This window comes from Primulina eburnea, unplaced genomic scaffold (genome assembly GCF_022965805.1).
Source record: "Primulina eburnea isolate SZY01 unplaced genomic scaffold, ASM2296580v1 ctg368_ERROPOS200000, whole genome shotgun sequence".
Lineage (NCBI taxonomy): Eukaryota > Viridiplantae > Streptophyta > Magnoliopsida > Lamiales > Gesneriaceae > Primulina > Primulina eburnea.
Window position 1 is genome coordinate 97,619 of NW_027331185.1, and position 25,324 is coordinate 122,942.

Genomic DNA, 25,324 nt, shown 5'->3' on the forward strand with positions numbered 1-25,324 from the left:
AACTGTTGGATTGCCTGCTCACAAGTGTTGAACATAAGTTGAAACCACCTGTGAACTTAGTTTGTAAATGATTTGGTTCAAATGATCAAATTTCCAGTAGAGTCCAAAATCGTTTGAATCTACACTGCAAATATCAACGACGAAGAAAGAAATTATACAAATATTATATACAACAAAGATTTCATTTTGAAATTTTATAATCTTCCAAGACATACAGAAATAATAAAATCTTACTATATGAAAGCTCATCTATAACCAGTTTCATTTACATGTAAAATATGAGACTAATCGCCTAAAATACACGACAGATTGTCCCTCTCACGAGTCAACGTCCTTATTATCTGAACATTTTATGCCACTTTTTCTGGAAAAAAAAATAAAATTATGTCACATGATACAACAAGCATTTTGATATATATTATATATATCTATCTTACCAAGTACTTTTTTTACGAGTCATGTCCGCCACAGCATGCGTAGCAACCTAAACACGCCAAGGCACCGCACAACTGAGTGAGCACGATTGCACATTGATCATTCGTGTGGGAGCACATTTGGATACAGCACGGGCAACAGCAGTAACTGCAAAGTTTTCCAAAGCAGCTGGAAGTTGCTTTGATAAAAAATTCTGCAGCTTGGGGGAGTTTGGTGTTGCTAGATCCTGGAGGTATGTTCTCCTTCGTAGCATCTACGTTGCCAAAACCCAGTCCAATGTTGTTCAGAACAGTTATTATTTGTGGTTTGGAGTCTTCAGTCATTTTATGATCGATTTTGTTGGAGATCTGCAAAATATGCAATATGATTAAATAAGATTTGAGGCATTCATGATTATTCTTGGAAATACAACACAAATGGAAGACAATTCTCAAAAATCACATATTACATTTTTTGACTCAATGCAATATGTAGGAAGTTCTCAATTGACACACGTGTGTAAATTCTGAAGTTGAGATGAAGCGGGAGAACTTGAAAATACTCTCTAGAGTAAAAAATTTCTGACTCTCAAACTCTTAAGAGGCTGTTTTGCCAGTATTTGCAATGGCGGACTCGAGTAGTAAAGGTAGCAAATGAGCTTAAATGGTTGGAATGCATGAGTCATGACATATAGAGTACATGTCTGTCTTTCATCAATTTATATTTCTAGCTTTTGGATCTTGTTAGAGGGTCCAATGTTTTGTGCTTTTATACCCCTCTATGTATTTGATTCCTTCAATAAGTTTGTCATGGTTCTCATAATGTTCAAACTGTGTTTGTTGTTTTATTACAATGGACTTTGCAAAATCTAAAGAAACAAAACACAAAGTAATCCGCAAATGAAAGATAAAAGTGACATTTAAATTAAAAAAAAGAATAAAAAACTTAGTGACATTTTCAAAGGTTCAAGTAAACGCACCTGTTTCGAATTCTTTGAATTTGCGCTTGTTTTCCCTTTCACTGTCTCGAGCAAAACCATGTGAGTATACTCAGAAAAAATGGCATTTTGGACACTCATTTTTGCTACCTGTCAATACAAATTACAGCTCACCAAGTGCTATACAATGCCAATGAACTAATATCTTCATACTTATAAACACAAGTGAATAAGGAAGAGAGCAGTTAGAAAGTACAAACACACCAACTTTCCACGACAAGACACAAAATTCATATCGTTAATTAGTACAGATTTTTCTTTTTTTGGATACATGACAATAACGACAGGCATCACAACGAGTACATAATGGTGGGAAAGTTATAAGAGTTGGTACAACTAGTTAATTTCCTCGGAAACCTACATTGTTTGACAAAAAATTCGGGTTTCCTACCCAACTGAAACGAAATTCCACTCTGTTTAATTTTGTCAATTTCTACCAAAAGTCTAGAATATCCTAGAAGAACCAATAATATCATGTTTGATTCTCGTCATGGCTCCACGGGATATCAGACAAGGTATTATACCGATACTGTGCACACTTTGTCGTAGCCAAGTCATATAATCATTCGTTTACCTTTAAAACATGGTTACTTTCAGTACTTTAAATTGAATGATGTAACTTTCAATTATGTCGGGCAATAAAACAACCCCACAAACATCTTACAAACAAAGATCTTCACTTAAAGTACGAAAAATTGTGCCTAATTGAAAACACTCAAATTTCATTTGAAAGTTTGAACCATTATCTTTTTAAAAAACTTCTGTAAATCGAGAAAGGACTTTCATACAGCCACCATGCCATCGCTTTCCAAGAAGTGATAGAGATATTTAATACTTTGTATTTTAGTGACTTTTGCCAGATTTTCTCCAGAAATCAAACTCACTATTTGTCTTGTAGATCGAGTATCAAAGCCAAAATATCAGGGACTATGTGTTGACAGCAATAAATCAAACTGTTAATACCTTTTCCTCAAGCTCCTTACTTTCTGAATACCAGGCCTGAGCTGTAAGGAGTTCAATATGTTGCTTGGCTACTATCTGTAATGATATAACATTAATCAAAATAATCAAAAGATGCCATAAAACGAGCAACTAGATGAAGTTGGTCGAAAAATCTAACCCAAAACTGCATTGGTAAAGGAAAATTTAAACAAACCAATACACTGTTCATGCAATGAAACAGATTCGTAGAAAATGATGCTAAATATAAATTCCAGTAATCCCTAGAATAAGATGTTAAATATAAAGTCAAATAATCCCTATACAGAAAAAGCATCGATTTTTGGCAATTTGACTTAGAAAGAAGAAAGAAAATATTGTAAGATGAACAAAAGGCTAATGTTACATCGTCAGTCACATCAAAGCACCAAATGACTCGCACCTTGTCAATAGGTATCTCCTTTGTCTCTTGTGTCTTCAGTTCTAGAGAGAAATTGGTCGAATCAGGTAGGATGCCTTTAACTTTAAGGATCTCTGGAAATGTTCCACTGTATCTGCCGGACACGATCAAGGGACTTTTGGTTGAAAGGTCTGGAATTCGGGAAGGAAACACCTAACATAAAACGTGGACTCTTGTTAAAAACATGCATAATTCACAAGCGACAGTACTAAATGGATGTAGTCCCCACAAAACTTAATACTTTGTTTGGGAATAGGATGTCATAGATAACTGGGAAAAGGAAAAATCGAAATCAATGCAATTTCTGTGCGTTCAGAAAATTAAGACAGCTGACATGAAAAATATTTCAGTAGTGTTCCATATGGTAACCAGTAATTTAATAACCATTTCTTAAACCACAAAGGAATGAAAGTATGCACCTCAAGATCATCAAGTTCATCAACATTCTCAAAAGAAATATTTGCAAGCAAAATAGATGAGGTTCTGGCAAATAGTCCTTTTATTCGAACCTCAATTGAACCTGTCAAATTTTGTAAAACAAATCAGAAAATGGCCTTGTATTGCTTGGGCGCAACTCTCTTATTCTTCAGAAAGAGGTAGTTTGTGCCTCATTAAAAAATGTTAAGATCAGGCCACAGGGAATATCAAAATTACAGAAGTGTAACTCAAGTAAAAATTAAATAGGATATATGGCCATTATCGAAATAATGAGAGATCAGAACAAATTTAATTTTCTTTTATCGTGAAACAATTGCTTGTGAATCATGAAGATTTGTTTAATTTTACCTAATATTTGAAGGAAAAAACTGGAAATTCAGGCACAATATTTTGATGCACCAGAGCGCTACAAAAAGAAGGCTAGAACTTACCCAGGTCAATAGCAGAATCATATTGCCCACGACCAATTGTTGCAAGCATCCAAAGGAAGTAATGATTACAGAAATCACCTAAATATATTTATATTACAGTTGAGACAACCAATCAGGCAAGTATCTCAAGCATGCAATGGGAAAAAAAGGTTGCTCAAATTTTATAAAATATAGAAATGATATTTAGCCATCAGAAATGACCTTAGGAGTCTGCAACCTAAGAGTTGAGCACTTTTAACCATCTCAAACTTTATTGTGGAAATCTTTGGTAATTGGAATTTAAGAAATTGTAATAAATCTATACCATGTAAATTATGTTATGTAGTACAGAATAAAACGCCATACATAATCCAAATCTGCAGAATAGAATGGTTTACGTCCATACTTGCACATTTCATTTTAAAAATAAATGAAAATGTTGGTTAATTAATCTATATGTACAGAGGTTAATTGCTTTATAGATATGAGTATATTGTGTACATTATATGGAACCTTTTGAATATACATATGTTCTGACAACGCTACCAGTAGAATTAACAGCTGATTAAACGTATTTTATAACTTACTTGATCATTTTTTTTATTAAGAACTATTTATGCAGTGTTTGTTTTTATTTTCCAGAATCAGTTTCTCATCTTCAAAAATTAAAATAAATATTATCAATTTAGTTATATTTTCTTTCCCCAAAACTAGTTTTCCTTCTCTTTCATATCTTCAAGTTCCAACATAGCCACTACTTTTAGCTAAACTTTTCATCATTCCAAAAATAATGCATTATTATGATAAATTTCAATCTAAACCATATTATTTTAAAACTTTAAAGTAAATTTATGCAATTGTTTCTCGCATGATTTTTTTTGACAATGTTTCTCTCATGCTTTCATAACATCTACTGTAACAATTTCATCCCCGAAACAAACCAAACACATATTTAATTCCCAAATCATTCCTACAAAATATTTCTCCAAAACTTTTTCCAAAAATTTCCAAAGTGCCTTGAAATTGTTTGTACATATTTGGCTTAATTTCAATCCTTTTCAATGCATATCAAACATAACAAAAAAGTTACTGAATGAAAATCATACCTATGCCGAATGTGGAAACTCGGGGGCAAACATTTTTTTTATTTGTTAACTGGCTTTTCAATGCATCACAAATATGTCTCTCATCTTCAACAGCCCCATCCGTTATGAGGAAAATGATAGGAATACAATTTTGACTATCTGACAACATCTCAATCGCCTGACAAGTACATGAGTTTCTGTAAGATACCACATATTATTATTATTTTTTTTAAAAAAAAGAAAAAAACATTGATTATCATCAAAACAGAAACAATTTACTAAGCATGAGTACATATATTAATCATCTGTCATCTTTTCTAAAGTCACTAGACACAAGTCATATGGATTAAAGTCGTACATAAGAAATCGAAAATCATAAAATCAATCCAAAACTGAAATTACAGAAGCCAAAACCTTAAAAAGGAAAAGAGAATTTGGTTCAGTTTCTAAGCGTGCGCACAGGAAAATTGTGTTTGGTGTCAAGGTTCTAATATGTTGAATGAGACGAAACTGAACCACATAATACCTCTTCTTCAAGTAAAACCGCAAACAGAAATGAAACCAGATAGTTGATGATTAAAAGCTAGGTGGAACAAGGATGATTCACACAAAGTTACAGAAGGATGAAAAAAATACCTGATTTAAAGGAAGCAAAATGTTTGTCCCTCCACCAGCCACAAAATTTAAATTAACCCACTGAGTGGCTTTCTCAATAGCTCCTGTGGTAGCTGACTCCAAAGATGAGGAAAATAGGTACATTTCACCATTGAAAGCAATTATATTAAACAAATCTTCAGGGTTGAGCTTTGAAAGTGCAGCAAAGAGTGCATTTTTTGTATCATCAAGCAGTTTTCCCTTCATGCTTCCACTTATATCTACAACAAATACCACAGCTCTCCTGAAAACCTGCATAACATAAACAATATTCAGTGAATATCACTTTGAGAGAAGGGCATGCGCTCTGTTAAAATCCGCTCATCATTTCTATCTGAGCTTTATACTTTATATTTAGATTTAAATGTTTAACCCCTATAATGATATATCTCTATTCACCACATTAAATCGAATATGTTCAAGTGTTTCTCCTCATTTCGAATAACCAGTATCATAATGCAAACAATATTAGCAGATTCATTGAAAATCATCCAGTATAATGTTACGATGCATCAATTTGAACGCAGAAGGGTAAGAGCACCTTCAGGGGAATTATTTTTTCTCTCTCAATCATTACACCAGCCACTAGCTATGAGAAAAATTCTATTTGCACTAAACACGAACAAACTAGATCCACAATTCACCTTTTCATTCTGCTGCACTCCGGGATATAGATAGCAGCAAAACATTTCTCTAGGATCAACATCGTGCAATGACGGTGGACTCAAAAGCACACCACCAAAAGTATGACTTGAAGATATCTGACAAGAGTGCAATGAAAGTTGAGCAATATAATTACTTAAATACCAGTCAACTTAAAAAATGCACTCATGAAGCAAATTATTCATTTTTTATTAGAATTAGAATAATTTGAACTCAGTGGGTATTGGAATATTTCTGTTTCTCCTTTCCTTTTCTGATTCATCAGCAATTACAAACTATATGCCGAAGAAATCTTACTGCATATGTGAACACAAAGTTGTTTCTTGACCACGTAAGAACTTCAGAGTCATACAAGAAACCCAACTTTCCCGCTTGCCGTAACCGCTCCTGAAATTTCCCAAAGAAACTGAAAATTAAATGATACCAAGTTATTTCGTGTGATCAACAAGAACAAGAAGAAAATGGTACCTTCAGCGGATGACTCGTAGTTTTACACAAAACTTGGGTTCCCAAACCAGAATTAACATTAAGCTGTATCTTTTCACGCTTAGAAATCTTCTTACCAGCGGGTGTTACATATTCCGGAAAGCTAAATGGAATGTTCAAGGTAAATTGGCCATCATGATACAACAATTTTTGGGACCATCTAAGTTTAACCGAAAGATTGGTTCCTCCATCTATCTGATAAACGGTAAATCGCATAAAGAGTTTGTTCATTACGGCACATAAACTACAAAACAATAAAAAAACGCAGCTTGAGAACAAAATTAGATGAAACTCTTGCCTGTGGGATTTTAAGAGTAAATATATGAGGTTTCAGAAAGCCTCCATCTTCAATCTGGGCTACCTTTTCTGTATCACTTTCATTGTCTATTGCAATCAGTTGAGTACTATACGATTTCCTTGGTACCTCAACCTCAACACCTAGAATCGAACCCTGTTAGCCATGTTAATATACCTCTTGAGAACAAAACAAACATTTTTCAGTCGAGAAAAAGAGTTCAGACCATTCTTCATGTCACTTCCATAAAAAAAGAACCAAGCAAGAAAAAACAAAAGAGAACCCACATCCGATAATGAAAAATCAAAAGAAAAAGATCTTTAGTTTAAAAAAAAAACAAGAAGAAAAGAAACCTTCGACTGAAAGCTACCTGTTCACCCATTGGGACAGCGATGCGGCAATCACAGCTGCGGTTGCCCATGACGCAATGGACGCGCCAGGAGCCCGTCACCGTCACAAAAGCCGTGTCTAGATAAGAATCCACCTCAAGCGAAACCCCACTCATCTGCAACGGAATCAAAGCCAGGGGATCGCACCTCCCGTGCACGTGAGGCTGATAGCTCCGCATATCGGGATTATCCACAATCGCGGGATCGCTGATCACGGCATAAATCATGGGAGATACAGGGAGGTAGGAGCATCCCGACGCCCTCTCCATGGCAGTGGGTGGTTTGGGCGGCGCCACCGCCCTGTCCTTGCCAAAGTATATCCTCTTCGAGAGGCGCAGACCATCCTCAACGGCGGCCTCGAAATCCTCGGCCATAGAACTAAAGGAGGGGCACGAAGATTCGGAGTTCTTCTTGAGTACAGTAGCCTCCAATTTTGTGTCAGCATAAAACAACAAGATTTAGGAGAAATAGACGGCATTGGACGTTGTAGTGGGTCCCCATTCAAGTCATTAAAATATATACATATCAATTCGTAAATCGTAATTATCAACAAAATATGGTATTTCTTTCCTTCAGTAACATAAAAATAAGAGTTGATCTAATTTACAACCAATTCGCGCGGAGTAGGTCTCATGTGAGATCGTCTCACGGATCTCAATCTGTGAGACGGGTCAACCCCGCCCATATTCACAATAAAAAGTAATACACTTAGCATAAAAAATAGTACTTTTTCATGGATTATCCAAATAAAGATCCGTCTCACAAAATATGACCCGTGAGACCGTCTCACACAAGTTTTTGCCATTCACGCGATAGTTAGTAGAATAATAGAGTAGGTCTCTTGTAATACGGACTCACGAATCTTTATTTGTGAGACGATCAACTCTACCGATATCCACAATAAAAAATAATACTCTTATTAAATAATCATCCTATCTCATGTTGGTTCATTTTTAACCTTGATTATGATTGAAAGTCATCATTATTTATGTTATTTGTGTGATTAAATATATCTTCTTAAAAGTGTGATAATGTATAATTCTTGAATAGTGATAATGATAAATTAATATAAAATTTAAATTTTTATTATATTTTTTTTATAAATTAATTTCATATATTTTTATTATTTTCAATCATTTTAAAGAAATTAAATTGTAATACAAATGTATCATAAATTAAATTTTTATAAATTTCTAATCTTATTAATTAATTCTTTTATAAAAATAAATATTTATTAAATTCTAATTTATTTTTTTAATGATTATCGTAATTTTTTCAAATATATTTTTAAAAATATATTTAAATTAATTTTAATATCAGTAAATTATAATTATAAATATTTAATTATCTATCAAATTATTTTAAGAATATTTATAATTATTTTAAAAACAATAATTATTTTAAGAAGAATCGAAAGATTCGTATTTATTCTTTGCTTTGAACAAGTTTGGAAGTGGGCAAGGAATAATAAATATTACTAGTTTTTAATATGGAGATTTACAGGATATAGTAAAATTGATTAATAATATAAACCTGATTTGTACTATATATTTGTGTTAAATTGTTAATCAATTGAGGAATACTAGTTTATGATCTAATTAGCATGACGAATTAGACTTGAAACTAGTTAAATATGAACATGCACGTTACACATAATACTTAATGTTTAAGGAATGTGTTTGTATTAAAGTTGATTTATTGAAAAATAGGAAGCTATAAATCAGAAATGTTGGATTCTATCATTCAATATACTTATCTTAGAAAATGGAAGGAATACAAATATCAATTTTCCATATAAAAAAATACTCGTGTGAAGCGATCTCACATGTCAATTTTGTGATGTATATATTTTATTTGGGTTATCCATGAAAACGTAATATTTTTTATGCTAGTATTACTTTTCTTGTAAATATAAACAGGGTGGACCGGTCTAATGAATAAATATCCGTCTCACGACCTATTCTTGGATATATTAGGATGAATATTTAATCGAAATAACTCTGGTTTATATATTTTAATGTTTTTCGAGGTTTTGATTTATTGATAACAATCAACCTAAATATTTCAAGTATGTTCACTCTTTCATTCGAAATTATTTCGCAAAAACTCCACAATAATGAATTTGGATGCATAATATTGTTATTGATACTTTATTAGTTATTGTCCAAGTCCATATATACAAATCTCAGGTTATTTATCCAACCGATGTGGGACAATTAACACACCCTCTCACGCTCAGGAATGAACATCTGGAGCGTTGAGTTTACAAATGAACCAATTATGGGCAGAATGAGTGGCTTAATTATAGGCAGTCCAACACATAACGGTAGAACCCGAGCTCTGATACTATGTTAAGGTTGGAACTTGGACCTAACTCAACCTCAAAAACTATCTCAAGGGAGGAGGATTGTCAAGCTCATATATACAACTCCCAAATTATTTATCCAACCGATGTGAAAGAATTAACAGGAGCCACCTCTTGGTTCCTACATGTCAACATACTACATGTTTGGGATGCATGTGGGTCACCTTTGGGATCCATATAGTCAACATGATAGAGATTATGATATGGATTATATTATTTATTTTCCATCAGTTATGACATCATATCTTGCATGTGTATTTATTATGTATTGTTATGAATGCTTTTGTGTAGTTACCATTGAGGACGATTTAATAGCTGTATGCATGAGTGTACTGAATAATTTGTTCTTAGGTAAACGAGGATGAATACATAAATTATGTGAGAGAGATTGTCAAGGAAGAAGACAATTCAAGATGTCCATTCTTAGGGCTTGGATAACTGATTTTTACGCAAGGTTCAATTAATTATATTGAGTATTTAGTTTTCGAAAAATAATTTATATTCGAAAATCAACAAAATAGGATATGTTCACTATCATGACTCGTACCCGGATCTGGTGATATTAGCGTTGTTTCCAAATAAAATTTGAAGACAACAAGCTCGATAGTACATAATTCTAAAACCAGTCTTTACTTCCACAAAAATGATAAAATTAAATGCTACCGTTACATTCCGAAATTCTTAGATATAACAGCGGAAACAAAAGAAACAACACATTACTGAACAAGTTAGCAATATAATTCTTCCATTACATTAATATCGAATCCATGTAATCAACTATCAATTCCCAAAATGGGGTTCTATTCAATCTCGTTTTCTTAATCTTCTTCATTCTTAACTAGAAGAAAGTGAATGAAATGATCGTCATTCATCAAATGGAGGCAGGAATCCTCTCAATTTTGAAAACATTGCATATATGATGGTATTTTTTCACATAAAATAAAATAATTTTCAGATAACAGTAATCGAAAATTTAGTTATTGATATATAACAATAATCATATTACACAAGTGCACTGAAATAACTATGTTACTCGTGACTAACTAATATCAGCCACTATATATTACTCTTCTAAGAGACGAGACAAATAATCGACAATAAACAATAATCACTGATATTCAGTATACATATCCCTACCATTTGGTTCGTAATCAGTGCACACAATTCAATAATCATGAAAAACCATACTTTTAAAATATGCGTGTAAATATATTTTGATTTTGACATAAAAGATGCATTTGAAAACAAAATCCCATTTACTATTATTGCTAGTATATTATAAAGGATATTCGAAGTTATCTAGAACGTAAAAACTTCTCGAAAATCACCAATTGTCTGCTGTAAGCAAGTTGTTTATACGAAATCTTCATTTATTAAATAATCCACACTGCTAAAACAATAATAGATTTTGGAAAATCTGATTTCAAAAGAAATTATTATTATTTTATTTAGAAAAGTTAGTACTCTCTTCAAATACCCGTAATTCTGCCATAGAAATTAATATTTTATAGTGATAAAAATGTTGTGTTCAAAAACTGATAGTTTATGTATGAATTAATATATTTATTTTGTTGTACATCTATTTATATCTCGCATATATATACATAAAAAAAAAAAAAAAATTTGATACAGCTTCCATCTGGGATGATGTTCTATTGTCGGAATATCAACGCTGGCCGGCCTTTTTTGCTTTGTCCACGGCATTTATTTTAATTTCAGAGCGTGTCAATTTTATTTTTTAATTCAACGAAATAAATATTACAAAATACGAGTTTGTGTGAAAGTAATGTAATACGGTGTGGTGGATAATCCGATGACACCAATGTTTCATGCATAGTAGTTGGTTGTTTCTTACGAGAATATATACAACTATTTGCAAAATGCTTACAATGAATAAAGAATTGGTCGATAAAAAAGACAGAAATTGCAAGATATGTAATATTTCAGAATTTAACCCATTACCAAAAGAGTTAAACTATTGGGACGTCCTTACTAGAAAAACAATCAAAATATGATGTTTGAATTCTTATATGATTTGAAAGATTTGAGTTGTACCATTATCATAATTTATAATTTTTAATAAAACGAAAAATGCTAGATTCTACAATAACACTCATGTATCCTTCAAAATTTGTAATCGTATCAATCTGTTTTGAGATTTCTATACTCGAGACTGAAATGATTCTTTAAACCTAGTCGAGATGCCAGCTTTGTTATATTGTATATTTCAGTTAGCTTCTACGCTCAATAGAAAGAACTTTTTTTCCAAGAAAAACAAAAAACAGAATTAAAGAACAATTTTTTGAGGAAATGATCATGCTGATTCCTCCCCTTGTAGCCGCTGACTTGCTTGGTTCTTCATGTGATTGATTATATATCAGGCAAAAAACAAAGCTAGAATGAAATAACGTTCAACCAGCAAAGGCGAACGCCACGACTATTAGCTTCATTAGAACTAGAGCTGAGCAAATAAAATATCATTCCATGTATCTGGAATACCAGCCACCAGGCAAGCACCAATGCAAGCAATCCCGCATCCCAGTTGTCGGTCTAATGCTGTAACGAGATATGTGACCTTCGTCTCTCAGCTGGGATAGAGCCGTGATGTTCAGAAGCTTAACATTGGTTCCATTTACTGCCCCTGCTGCGATACCATCACTTGAATAATCTTGTAAAACCTCCTTTACCACGGGAAAGTGGAGTGATATTATCACAAGTTCCACCAGTGTTCCAGTCTCCATTGAAAAAATGCCTGGGTGATATAGAAACGAAAAATACTTTCAAACCTGGATATTTCGGGAGCTGGGTATTCACCCATTTGACAATACTATACACAGTAAAAAATTGCTCGTCCACAATATCTGTGATTCCTTTATTTGTGTCTGTCATGGGGATGCCCCCAATGTGCATGATCCAGCGATTAGCATTCAGCTTGTCTTTATTCCAATGGTGTCCAGTATTCAGAACAAGAACGTCAAATTTGTGAAGAAAATTGTGCAAAAATGCTGGGGGTCGATCCAGATGCATTGCGATATCAGTGGTAGAGTTGGATATGTCGATGGGTTGTAGCTAGGTCACAGAGACTTGCTGACCAATAGTAAAGGATGGTGGTATTTGTACTGGGGAATCGGTAAACCCATCCATCTGATCCGACGGGCTTTTACAAGACCATATTCGTACCCAACATTGAGAACATCAGGTCTTTTTTCACCACTTGTCACCATGCACATGAGCGACGACTGGAACTGTTGTCGACCTAGTGAGTCCCCGACAAAAGCCAGAGTTTTATTCCTGATTCTGCGTACAGGAGAAGCATTCAAGTATTATATCAACAAGTTAAAGAAATGCAACATGCAGCAAGTGAATAACGATCATAGCCAAATTCTGAAGGGCACTAATATAATAGTGCCAACAGCCTCTTGGCTAATTTGCACCATCCGACAAGTGGGAAGGTGCCAAGTCCGAATTCCTCACCCGACTTATCAAGAAAAAATTGTAACATTCAATGGGAAAAGTAGTTTTAAAGTTTAAGATTATAAATTTTGGTCAACAAATGATTAATTATGTAGGACTGTTCCTTGAAAAATAATGACCTCAGATAGGGATCATAACCTATCCAGAAGAATAACACGGATCAGGCTGATTTCAAAATTGTAGGATCAAACCAAAAATATGGTAGGGTTATGTAATCTTACACTCGTGTTATTTCTTCAATTAACAGGTCTGACTGAAGTACATAAAAAAAACTCTGCTATTTCACCACTCAAAGAATGAACAACTTCATGGTTCAGTATTGCCATTGCTATATACTTAAAATCCGTCTATTATAAGAAAATAGGGAAAAATGCGATTGTAGTTATGTAAGTTCGCCTATTTTGGATTTAAGTCATTTGACTTTTCAAAGTTTGGTTTTTATCCAGTAAATTTGATGTCTTTTTTTTTTGTCCGAAGACACTAAATCCATCAAATATTGGTTTATTTAACACCGAATTTCTCTCGCGATGCATATGTGGCAAGAATAAAGTATATATTACATACATTAAATTTACCTGATAAAAAAGAAATGAGGAAAAAAAACAAAACGACCATCAATACTTTAAAATGGCCAGGTTATGTAGATTTTAATGTGTGTCAAAAAAGCAATATCCTTAAAACAACAAGTAATGCCCCTCAGAACAGTTCAGTTTATCCCAAAATATAATTCTGCCAATTCACACAAATTTAAATTAACCAGAACAATTCACACAAAAGATTCAAACTCGCAAAAATCAAAGATATTGCGTTTCCTACCTACTGTCTGCTCATTTCAATTTCATGAAAAAATGTGAAGTCCGATAGATTACTCCATTACACTTGGACCCAACAAACACTTTCAGCACAAATTCACAAAGAAATTCGGGATCAAAACACACCCAAAAATAACATCAAATGCAAACAAACACAAAAGGGATTACCATAACATCGGGATCTTTAAACTCGGATGAATCAAATCCAAAGCAGACTCAGCGTTCATTAGAGCATCTCCAACCCATCTCTATTTTGGAGGAAATCTCCAAAATAAAATATGGGTTGGTGCTCCAACCCAACTCCAAATGCAATCTTTATTTTGGAGATTGCAATAGTCATCCTTCATTTTTTTAGGATCACTATTCATTTGAAGATTAATATGGAGATTCCGCCAAATTACTGAAATGACATCATAACAATTACAAAATAGTCTTTTTGTATTTTTATGTATTTGTTTTGATCCATTTTATATTATTATATTTCAAATTATTTAATTTTAATGTTAAATAATTTTTATACTTAGTTAATTTATTTTAATTATTTTATTATTTTCATGAATTAAATATAAGTCTATCGTTTATAATAATCATGAAATGGAAATAATAAACAAGATAACGATCATAAAAATTAATAACATATTATTTTAAATAAATTGAGTTTAATACATGTTTTATTGTATTATGTTTATCGAATTAAGTAAGTTCGGTTATATAATACATTATGTAATTATATAATTATATTTATATTTTTGAAAACGAAAAAAGAAATGGAATATTTTGTAATATTTTTAGAGGATATGAGTTGGAGAAAATTTTTAAAAATAGAGATCTATCTCTATTTTAAAAGATAGATGGTGAAAAATAGAAGATATGGATTGGAAATGCCTTTACGAAGACAAGCACAAATAGCTGAGGAATAATGACCTCAAGCGATCAAAATGCGTCCGTGTACTCGAAAGAGATTGCCTTTCAATTATAGAGATCGGGTAAGTTGAGTATAGAAAAAGAATGGAATCAAATCAGATCGACACGAGGCCACATCAATCTCCATTAAATTTTCTTATTTTTATTTTAATTCAGTAAATTTTCAAATTTTTATTTTATTATAATCATTTTTTTTATTGTTTTCAATCTTATTTTATCGGAAATGTGATATAATTAATAAATCAAAACTAAAATTTTAAACACAAATTCGGATAAATTTTTTTGAAAAAAAAACTATATAAAAAAATTAAATTGACATGAATTGTGATAAGAATAAAAAAAAATTAAATTGACATGAATTGTGATAAGAATATATTCCAAATACAAAGCATGAGATGCTTCTATAAATCATGACTTTAATAAAGAGATGGAGAGGCTAAGCATGAATTTTTTGGATCATCATCATTATTGTGTGGCCTTTAATAATTTTGTTATTTTATAATGCGATAAACATTTTTTAATAGGTTTCTTGCATTATGATAGTACATATTTTTTTTCGTCAGACAGATTAACTCAATAAAAAAATATATTGGCTGTATTTATATCAAATTCTTGATGGAAAAAAAATTGACACTAGAGACACTATTATCATCAAGAAAAAGAGAAGGTCTCTAGTGAGACAGTCTCACGAATCTTTATCTGTGATACATGTCAACTCTACCGATATTCACAATAAAAAGTAATACTCTTGACATAAAAAGTAATATTTTTTTATGGATGACCCAAATAAGATACATGTCTCACAAAATATGATTCGTGAGACCGTCTCATACAAATTTTTGTCCAAGAAAAATATATTTTTTGAAAGCTGGATTGATTTAATTTAGATTTTGGGGTATTTATATCAATTTCTTGATTGAAATATTCGTGATTTAATTGAATAATTATGTTATTTAAAGCCACAATATTTTTATTAAAAATAATAATTAATCAACCAGTCATATTAAAGTATGATGACAAAAATAGGATCCAAGCATATTCGCGATAAATTGGTCCAAATACGAGGCAACTGAAGCAGAAGCAGGTGCCCCACCCTTGACCAACAAATTTCATTATTAAACTTGTCTCTTTTTACATTTGTCAATCTATTTTAATTCTATATTATTTAAAATTTCATATTTTATTGCAAACTATTCTCATCTGTTGAGTACCTACGTGTATATTTATATTAGCTAATTAATTGTGACACGTATTTTGTGCTAATTAATTGTCATGTAAAATATTTAAAGATTATATTAAAATTTAAAGCTAAATATTTTGATTCTGATAAAATATTTTTTTAAATAAAATTTATGGAAGAGTAGTGAGATGATCATTTAAATTTAGATAATGATTTTAAACATGATTGATATAATTTTGTGTGGTGGTGTATTTTTTTTTATAACAAATTTCCTTTTTTTTCAATATCTAATAGAGTAGGTCTCGTGTGAGACGGTCTCACGAATCTTTATTTGTGAGACGGGTCAATCCTACCGATATTCACAATAAAAATTAACAATCTTAGCATAAAAAGTAATATTTTTTCATGGATGACCCAAATAAAAGATCTGTATAACAAAATACGACCTGTGAGACCGTCTCATACAAGTTTTTGTTTATCCAATATTATATGTATATGAGCAGGTCTCTTGTGAGACGGTCTCACGAATCTTTGTATGTGAGACGGGTCAACCCTACCGATATTTACAATAAAAAGTAATATTATTAACGTAAAAAATAATATTTTTGCATGGATGGCCCAAATAAGAGATCTATCTAACAAAATACGACACGTAATATCGTCTCACACAAGTTTTTCCTATGTATATACATATAATTTTTTGGCATGATGATTAATTTTATATAATTTATAAAAACACTTAATAAAATCTGAAAATTTTAAATTTTAGTTAAATCGTGAATTTTTCAATCTCTAAATACCACTTATATTGACAAGTAAAATAGATAAAAAAAAAATATCGTCAAGTTTGAAATTACAATATTAAAACTAAAAATATTTGGATTGAAATTTTAATTATACAAATTTAATCCTTATTTATGAAACAATAAAAAAATATTGTGTTTGTCGTCACTAATAATTATTATGTATATACGTATATACGTACAAGAAGTGACAATCGAAATCAAAGTTGACATCCGAGGCATGCACGAACCGAAAGGTGCGAAAGAAACCACAAAAGTCCAATTAAAACGTGTCCTATTTTAATTGCACATATTATAAAATTAATTCTTAGAATATTTATTATTGGATTGTATGGTCAAGAAAGTGTAAGATTCCACGTGGTCCACTGGACTTTTATCCAAAATTTCTTCGGCTTCTCTTGTCGATCAAGGAACCACTTGTCAGATTTCATGCATCGTATGCACAACGCAGCATTCTTCAGACGCGATCGGACGCTGGGAATTATTATTTTTTATTATTGTTATTTCTCGAATATTTTGAGAGTGGTTGAGTTAAATTATCCTTGTCTGAAAGTGGTTTGCAATTATATATACGCGTCGTCGTTGCATACCTTCGCAGAAATTTCTATAAGGTTCACTCTCAGGTACACACCAGCAACCGCTATTCGTTGATTTTTGATTGAGAACCCGTGAATTTTTAAAGTTTTTTTCTGTCTGTTCTTGTGGATTAGTCTAAATTACACGAGTTGAAAAAATGGAATTTTCGAGTCGTATTTATTGTCGTAGACGTTCGAAATTTCGTGGAATTTTCAATTGGATTTGTGTTTTGGTTTTGCTTTTTATGTTCGCTTGTCAAGAACAGATTTTTCAGTGTCTTTTCTCGAAGAAGCCTTTTAAAAATCTTGCCCAAAATTCCCGCTTGAAAAATGATTTTCTTGAAACCTCTGTGTTTCGGAGGAAAGTGTTCGAGCATAGCCTTAATTCTTCCAGTGAAGATGGTGCCCAAAACAGGGAGTCGGAGAATCAAAATTTCGTACTGGGAAGTAAATACCCGACTACGTGCGCAGGTATTTATCAGCACAAGGGTTATAATACCAAGTGTGAATACTTGAGAAGCAACCCCAAATGTAATGCCGGGGGCTTTCTCGGTTACCTCAAGTTCTTTTACTGTGACTGCGAAAAGTTCAAGGCTTTGGGATATGTAGTTCTGGTAATTTGGTTGCTTGTTTTGTTTTATTTCCTCGGGAATACAGCGGCTGAGTACTTCTGTTGTTCCCTGGAAATACTTTCCAATTTGTTGAGGCTACCCGCTACGGTTTCAGGGGTGACTCTGCTTCCTTTAGGGAACGGTGCTCCTGATGTGTTTGCTAGTATTGCTTCGTTCGTGGGTCGAGATTCTGGTGACTTGGGTCTGAACAGTGTTTTGGGTGCAGCTGTTTTTGTTACTTGTGTTGTTCTGGGGGCTGTGTCATTTAGCATATCCGGGCAAACCGTGCGTATTGATAAGAAGTGCTTCTTTCGGGACGTGGGGTTCTTTATTTTTACTCTCTTATCGCTTCTATGTATTTTGCTGGTCGGTAAGGTGAGTGTTGGAGGTGCCATTGCATTCGTTTCCATATATTTGGTTTACGGCCTGTGTGTTGCTGCTAAGGAGATATTGACAAAGTATGGTGAGAGGCTGAAGTTGGGGTCGGTTGCCCCGTTGCTACCTGTTAATGGAAGTGCTTCGTCTTGTGAAAATGGCAAAGATGAATCTGTTTATACTTCGCCAGTTAAGCACGATTCGGATGAGAGTGTGCCGCATCTCGAGTCTCACATTCCTCATTGTGTATGGCCTTCAAATGAGGCTACGAGTAATTATGAGAAATTGTGGGGGTGGAATGATGAGGATTCAGGTAATCATGATCAGTCGTTGTTTTCATGTTCTAAGTTGTGGTCATTGCTAGAGTTTCCATTAGTGCTCCCTAGACGGCTGACGATACCCATAGTCGAGGAGGAGCGGTGGTCGAAGTTTTATGCTGTGGCTAGTGCCTTTTTTGCACCCGTGGTACTGGCAGTCCTTTGGAACACTCAAGACCATTTGGGTCATCTAGCTAAAGGAATTATATATGTCGTCGGTTTTGTTGTTGGTAGTATACTTGGAGTCCTGGCATTATCATACACAAAAACAGAACACCCACCTCGGAAGTTCTTACTTCCATGGGTTCTAGGTGGATTTTTCATGAGTGTAATCTGGTTCTACGTGATTGCCAACGAGCTCGTTGCACTGCTTGTGGCATTCGGTGTTATCCTAGGAATTAAATCGTCGCTTCTCGCTCTTACTATCTTGGCATGGGGAAACTCATTGGGCGACCTCATGGCGAATGTGGCCATTGCGATGAATGGTGGAGATGGTGTGCAGGTCGCTATTTCCGGATGCTTTGCAGGACCAATGTTCAACACCCTCGTCGGTCTGGGCATTTCTCTAGTCATTGCAGCTTGGTCCAAGAAATCATCTGTGTACATCATTCCGCGAGATGTCACCTTGTATTATACCATCGGGTTTTTAGTGTTGGGGCTCGTTTGGTCCCTTGTTATGTTTTCACGAAATGGTATGCGGCCTGGAAAATTATTGGGAGCCGGCCTGATGATCATCTACTTGAGCTTTTTAACTCTTAGAGCAAGCATTGCTATCAGTAACGGAATGCTCAATGGTTCGAGTTAGCTACTTCACTATCGATTATAATTGTGGCGTGGTGATTGCGTAGAGCGAGCCAGGACGACTAGAAGTTAGTGAATTGTTTCTCATGTTGTATGACAGTGTAAATTTGTACATATACGGTTCTCAGAAGGTCTATTATTTGTATGTTTCAAAAAAATAGGACATGGGGTAGAAATGGAGTACTTACTCCATATGTTTGGCATTGATTGTAGCTGAGGAGCTACAGCCAAGGGTGATGTATGATATTTCACGTTATCTTCTAAATGTGATGTAAACTGTATGTATATATAATTTTGTTACGTTGACTATCAACTGTGTCAATTTCCGTGTTACAATATTTCTTGATATTCAATAGATGAATGGATACATAGATTGATATGATCGGTGAACAATATAATAAATTTTGGGCTAATTCGACGACATCAATTGACAAACCAACCAATCGATTAGAAATCGATCGAATCGTATGGTTTTAGTTAATCTATCACCTAGTTTGAGCCGTGTTTGATTATATTTTCCCCAAAAATGAACAGATGCGTAACTTGAAAATGAAATAATACATCTAAAAACAAATAACTTTTACCGATGGGTGGTCCGTATTGAACGCCAGAGAATCTGGTTCCATTGTGTGTGGGGCACGGAATAAGTTCTTTCAGCTTTAACGTACTCTTCCATCCATTCAAGTCCATACGTTGGAATTACAGTTAAAATTAAAATTTTGAAAAATGCCAAATTGCGAGGGGGTGGTGATCTTCATCCAGTATAAATAATTACATTTATTTAGTGCCCAAGTGCTTATCTTTGGCTATTTTTTCTTCCACACAAGTCAACACTCAGATACAATTTGTATATATGATCATGCATTGTCATTTAAAGCATTAATTCATTCATTTTTACAACGTGAAACTTGTTTTATATAGTTATCAACGATTATTTCCAACAATGTGATCTGTTTTTCCAAATACAAGAGTCTTAGCCAAAGCTTAATTGATCTTAATGACAGATTATCCACAGATGATCTACGCCGAGTAGACGTACTTAATCATACTTTACAAAATTTTGCATCAGCAATATCTATTGATAGGTGACTGCCAAGTAAAATATGTATGAAAGAAACATCTTCGATAATCCACTCCCCTTCAAGAACTCTTACAAACCCAAGTAGGGAAATTTGATTGCAGATTATGCAATAGTTGATATCGAGACAGTGGAAAAACTCAACTTGTCGGTTGCATTTTGATTTCCAGGATGAAAACATATATTTGTTTAGGCTACAAGTGCTACGATTTTATAAATTGTAAACCCTGTGTCTTCGTATAGAGTTTCAATAATGAAAATTATGCCAAATATGAATTGCTACTATAAATTATGCTAGAATTGTGTTACTAAAACCAGATGGTACACACACACACACACACACACACACACATATACATATATATATATATATATATATATATATATATATATATATATGTCACTTTATTCTAAACTCTTTCTTACAAATTTGCCTCCATATAAAGTACCAACAAATCAAGCGATGTGGCAACTTGCGTGCATGCATGCTGCTTTTCAACTTTTTCTTGCTTTTGTCAAAGGAGGGAATCGAAATCTTATATGACAATAAGTTCATGCATCTGCACAACATACGCACATAATTCATACGTGATTCTAAGATGTTGGCCTTTTAATTATGTAGATAAAGTTGAATATTCTGACATATATAATACATTTTCAATATCTTCAAAGTCAATTGATAATCCATCTAACGATTTCAGCATCTGGTGGATCCATCGTATATGTAATCAAGAACCGCAATCACTCCAAAAACAAAGGCTTGATCAATTCCAGCCTTTATTCTTACATGGTACAAATCCCTGCTTGACATCACTTGCTCCACCTCTTCCTTTACTCCAACCTACATGCAGCCATAAACAAGAAATTCTCGCCGTTCAGCGTTAGCAAAAAAAAAAAAAAAGACCCTATATACTACTATATGTGTTTCTTTTGAAAAATAGCCATTTCCTATGGATACACGCAGTGGGTCGGAGCGATATGGTCTACCTGTGCTATTACATCTCCCTTGGAACCGACAATGGTGCAAGATCTTTGCTGGAAATCACCCATAATTTCAAGGTTTCTGTAAGTGCTGAACTCCGTTGATTCAGCGGAGATCCTGATGGGAGTGTTCTTCGAAAAACATGAATTTGGTTCTTTCAAGGTGAAAACAAGCTTGCGCGATCCCAAGAAGTCGCGAGTGAAGCCTTTCCATTGTCTCGTGATGCTTAGTGCTTCGATTATTGCTCCCTGTAGCCACCAAATTTATAATTAAAAAAACTCTTCTTTTTCACCAATCTTATTAACTACGTGGATTCAAACATGGACCAAATTGATTACATTACTCACCTTTCGCCTTAGAAGTAGCAAATCATTTCCTTCCCCATCTTTAAGAATCATCTTTTCTTTCTTGCCAAGAATCCCACATCCATCCACTTTAAAAACAACCCGTTGGCCGCAATCCGCCACCACGAATCCCCCGCCATTCGGCACGTTTGGCCGCCTCCTAACCGCACGAACCACCTCATCAGGCGAACAATACTCCTTGCTTACTATTGGCATCATCATCATCATCATCATTCCACCACCTGGTTTAGCAGCCATTGATTGGTCTATTGTACTCAAAATATATATATTTCTGGTATTGTTTGGCTTAAAAGAACAATCCAATTTATAGACTATACAAATTATTGTAAAGGGTATTTGTAATTATTGTGTGTTACTTATGAATTCAAAAGTTTGGCAAGCTTTCTTGACTATGATAAACACAAACTAAAAAAAAATGTGTAATCTAGTGTGAAATTCAAAGGGATTTTGGTTGAAAAAATGTACATCATGGTATTGTTGAATTGCTTTTTGATGTAATTCAAAAAGAGTTCGTGAGCTTTTGAAATTTGGCTGCCTAAGAGCTTTAGGGGGAATATTTGAAGTAAATTAAGTCTTCGGTTGTTAGAAACATAGGGTTAATTAGGAGTGGGCCGCACACGGAAATTCTTGAATTAGGCTTCCACTTTAATGAATTGACCTTTAGTTAAGGTAACTTGTCTAAATTGATCTAAATAAGATTATGTCAAAAATTTGTGTGAGATAGTTTCGCGGGTCGTATTTTGTGAGATATATCTCTTATTTGGGTCATGAATGAAAAAATATTACTTTTTATGCTAAGAATATTACTTTTTATTGTGAATATCGCTAATGTTGATCCGTCTCACATATAAAACTAGATTCGTGAGACCGTGACCTGCTCAAAGATTATATAAACCTTCCCGAGTTGCCATCAACTGATGTTATATAACATATGTCGGTTATTCGGCAAAAATCTAGATAATTATAAATGACATGTATCTTATAGATGAATTACAATAACTTGACCGAAATCCATTATAATTATTGTTGAAAATTAATTTTTAATTCACTTAAATGTATCCATATAAATAAGTCAATGAATTTGAAATTAATAAATTCGATTTAATCAATCAATTCATAATATAATCTCGTCTGATAAAAACATAGGAAAAATTATAGAGGGAAAATCATTTAAAAAAAAATTCATACCCGAAAAACCTACACAATAAAGTATTGTTTGAAAAAGCCCATTTCAATTACTTCCATAAAAAAAAACATTCTTTTTGTTCCCTAAATCATCCTCGTCCTTTGATGTAGTAACCATTGTCCATTAAAATAAACTAATATATAGAAAAAATAATAAATAAAAAGAGACGCTATGACAATAACGTGTGAGGTAACGTAACGCCAGTCCCAAGTGTTGCATTTCAAATAATTTAAATGGATAATGACTGGTGATATGTCTCATTTAAACTGATCAAAATGTTTCTTTCTTTTAGTTCGATTTTTATCAGACCAAGCCATTAAGATTAAAGTTTTCAAAAGTGAAACACCCCATACGTTCCACGTGATTATTTCATTAATGATTGTTTTAATTTTAATTTTACATTTTTTGACCGGTATAATTAAAGATGACAGTGAGTCGGGTTTGGTTGGATTTCATATCCTCCGTCCTTATTTCTATTTATTATATTCATCATCATTTCTTACTCGTCCGGGAATTGAATATTTATATCCTACTCAAATATCCTATCACCACTTATAATTTTATTTTCTCAAATTTTAATTATTTTAAGTTAACTATAGATATTTACTAAATTCTTGAAAAAATAAAATAAGCAAATTAAAAATAAAAAATTTATATATATATTTAATTTGCTTATTTTATTTTTTCAAGAATTTAGTAAATATCTATAGTTAACTTAAAATAATTAAAATTTGAGAAAATAAAATTATAAGTATATAAACAATTAATCATAACAGCATTATCTAATAAAAATTAATATATAATAGTAAAAGATGCACACGCGTTGTATGTGTTATTATTATTTTCAATTTAGATGAGTTGTTCTATTTAAAAAAGAAGTTTTTTTCTTTTTTCTATGTAAAATATGGAGTTTTTTTTCTATGTAAAATATGGAGTGACTTAAGTAGATTTTTAGTAGGATGTGAATGATAATTATAGAGTTAAATTTTTTGTTGCATTCTAAGGCGGTTACTATAAGGATCTCACACTTAATAATAATAATAATAATAATAATAATTATTATTATTATTATTATTATTATTATTATATAATCGGATATTCGGATCGGACATGTATATGATTTTTAAGATTCGTACTATCCCCACACCCGAATATCATCATATCTGATTACTCATTTATTTAATTGGGTAAAAAAAATCTCCTCCATTAATACTGGGTATCGGATTTTCAATTGATTTGGAGAAAATTGTCATCTATAGTTCAAGGACTTGCATAAATATGGAAGAAAATTCACGCCAATTGCATCACGCTCTCCTGTTCAAAATATCCACTTACAAATATTAATATGCTAATATATTCTCCACTTTAAAAAAAAAATTATCAATCACAATAAACCAGACACACCCCAGCAATACAACGAAGAGATTAAATTTTATAAAATCTCGTTAGGCATTGTTTGGTACATTGGATGAGGGTAGGATTGATAAATAATCCCCCTTATCCCATGTTTGATACATTTTTAAAAAGCCCATGATATTATCATGGACCCTTGATAAATAAATTTTGAGAAGGATAAAACATCCTTTATAAGAGATGTGCTAATTTTAATGTAATGATAAAATACATTACAAATCACTTAATAAACCTCAATTTAAATGTATTTAAATTAATGTTAAATGTTTATTAAATACATACATATATACAAATATAGATACATATATATATACACACAAATATATTTGTATATATATATATATACAAATATATTTGTGTGTATATATATATGTATCTATATATTTGATATAAATATACACACGCATATATATACACGTGTCTATATATATATATATATATATAAATATACACACGTATATATGTATATCTGTGTATATATATATATATGTGTACACAGATATACATATATACGTGTGTATATTTATATATATATATATATATATGTGATATACACGTGTGTACACATATATACATATATACGTATATACATATATATATGATATACACGTGTGTACACATATATACGTGTGTATATTTATATGCATGTATATATATATATGTGTATATAACGTAATTTAAGAATTGAGATATGGAATTTCAAGATCTTGATAATTATGAAATATATGTTTTTGTGGTAGGTATACATGTCAAAGCGGGCCGACGGGGCGGGCCAGCCCGCAACCCGTCGAAACCCGCCATTAGGCGGGGCGGGGCGGGCCAACCCGCCATTT

General features: G+C 32.7%; 3 protein-coding genes and 1 pseudogene across 5 annotated transcripts; 1 reads left to right on the forward strand and 3 right to left on the reverse strand.

The window, feature by feature from the left end:
* Positions 1–245: 245 nt before the first annotated feature.
* LOC140821004 (uncharacterized) lies at positions 246–7,679 on the reverse strand. Of its 2 annotated transcripts, XM_073181393.1 has the most exons (14): positions 7,212–7,679; positions 6,845–6,997; positions 6,529–6,741; positions 6,358–6,447; positions 6,042–6,158; positions 5,380–5,649; positions 4,765–4,921; positions 3,680–3,757; positions 3,230–3,330; positions 2,793–2,963; positions 2,375–2,449; positions 1,394–1,501; positions 438–782; positions 246–364 (listed from the first exon to the last, which is right to left on the reverse strand). In XM_073181393.1, exons 1-13 carry the CDS (start codon positions 7,602–7,604, stop codon positions 450–452), a joined length of 2,259 nt encoding a protein of 752 aa, XP_073037494.1. In that variant the 5' UTR covers positions 7,605–7,679; the 3' UTR covers positions 246–364; positions 438–449. The 2 variants fall into 2 exon arrangements, with proteins under 2 accessions (XP_073037494.1, XP_073037493.1); XM_073181392.1 differs by having other exon boundaries at positions 246–782.
* Positions 7,680–11,661: 3,982 nt separating this feature from the next.
* LOC140821012 (protein trichome birefringence-like 16) lies at positions 11,662–13,395 on the reverse strand (annotated as a pseudogene).
* Positions 13,396–17,151: 3,756 nt separating this feature from the next.
* On the forward strand, positions 17,152–19,772 carry LOC140821015 (cation/calcium exchanger 4-like). Its single transcript, XM_073181404.1, has one exon. The coding sequence runs from the start codon at positions 17,522–17,524 to the stop codon at positions 19,469–19,471; it is 1,950 nt and encodes a 649-aa protein (XP_073037505.1). The 5' UTR covers positions 17,152–17,521; the 3' UTR covers positions 19,472–19,772.
* A 1,206-nt stretch (positions 19,773–20,978) lies between these two features.
* Positions 20,979–22,252, reverse strand: LOC140821010 (protein LURP-one-related 6-like). Of its 2 annotated transcripts, none has more exons than XM_073181400.1 (3): positions 21,875–22,252; positions 21,533–21,775; positions 20,979–21,374 (listed from the first exon to the last, which is right to left on the reverse strand). In XM_073181400.1, the coding sequence occupies exons 1-3, from the start codon at positions 22,127–22,129 to the stop codon at positions 21,243–21,245; spliced, it is 630 nt and encodes a 209-aa protein (XP_073037501.1). In that variant the 5' UTR covers positions 22,130–22,252; the 3' UTR covers positions 20,979–21,242. The 2 variants fall into 2 exon arrangements, with proteins under 2 accessions (XP_073037501.1, XP_073037500.1); XM_073181399.1 differs by having other exon boundaries at positions 20,984–21,386; positions 21,875–22,242.
* Positions 22,253–25,324: the final 3,072 nt, after the last annotated feature.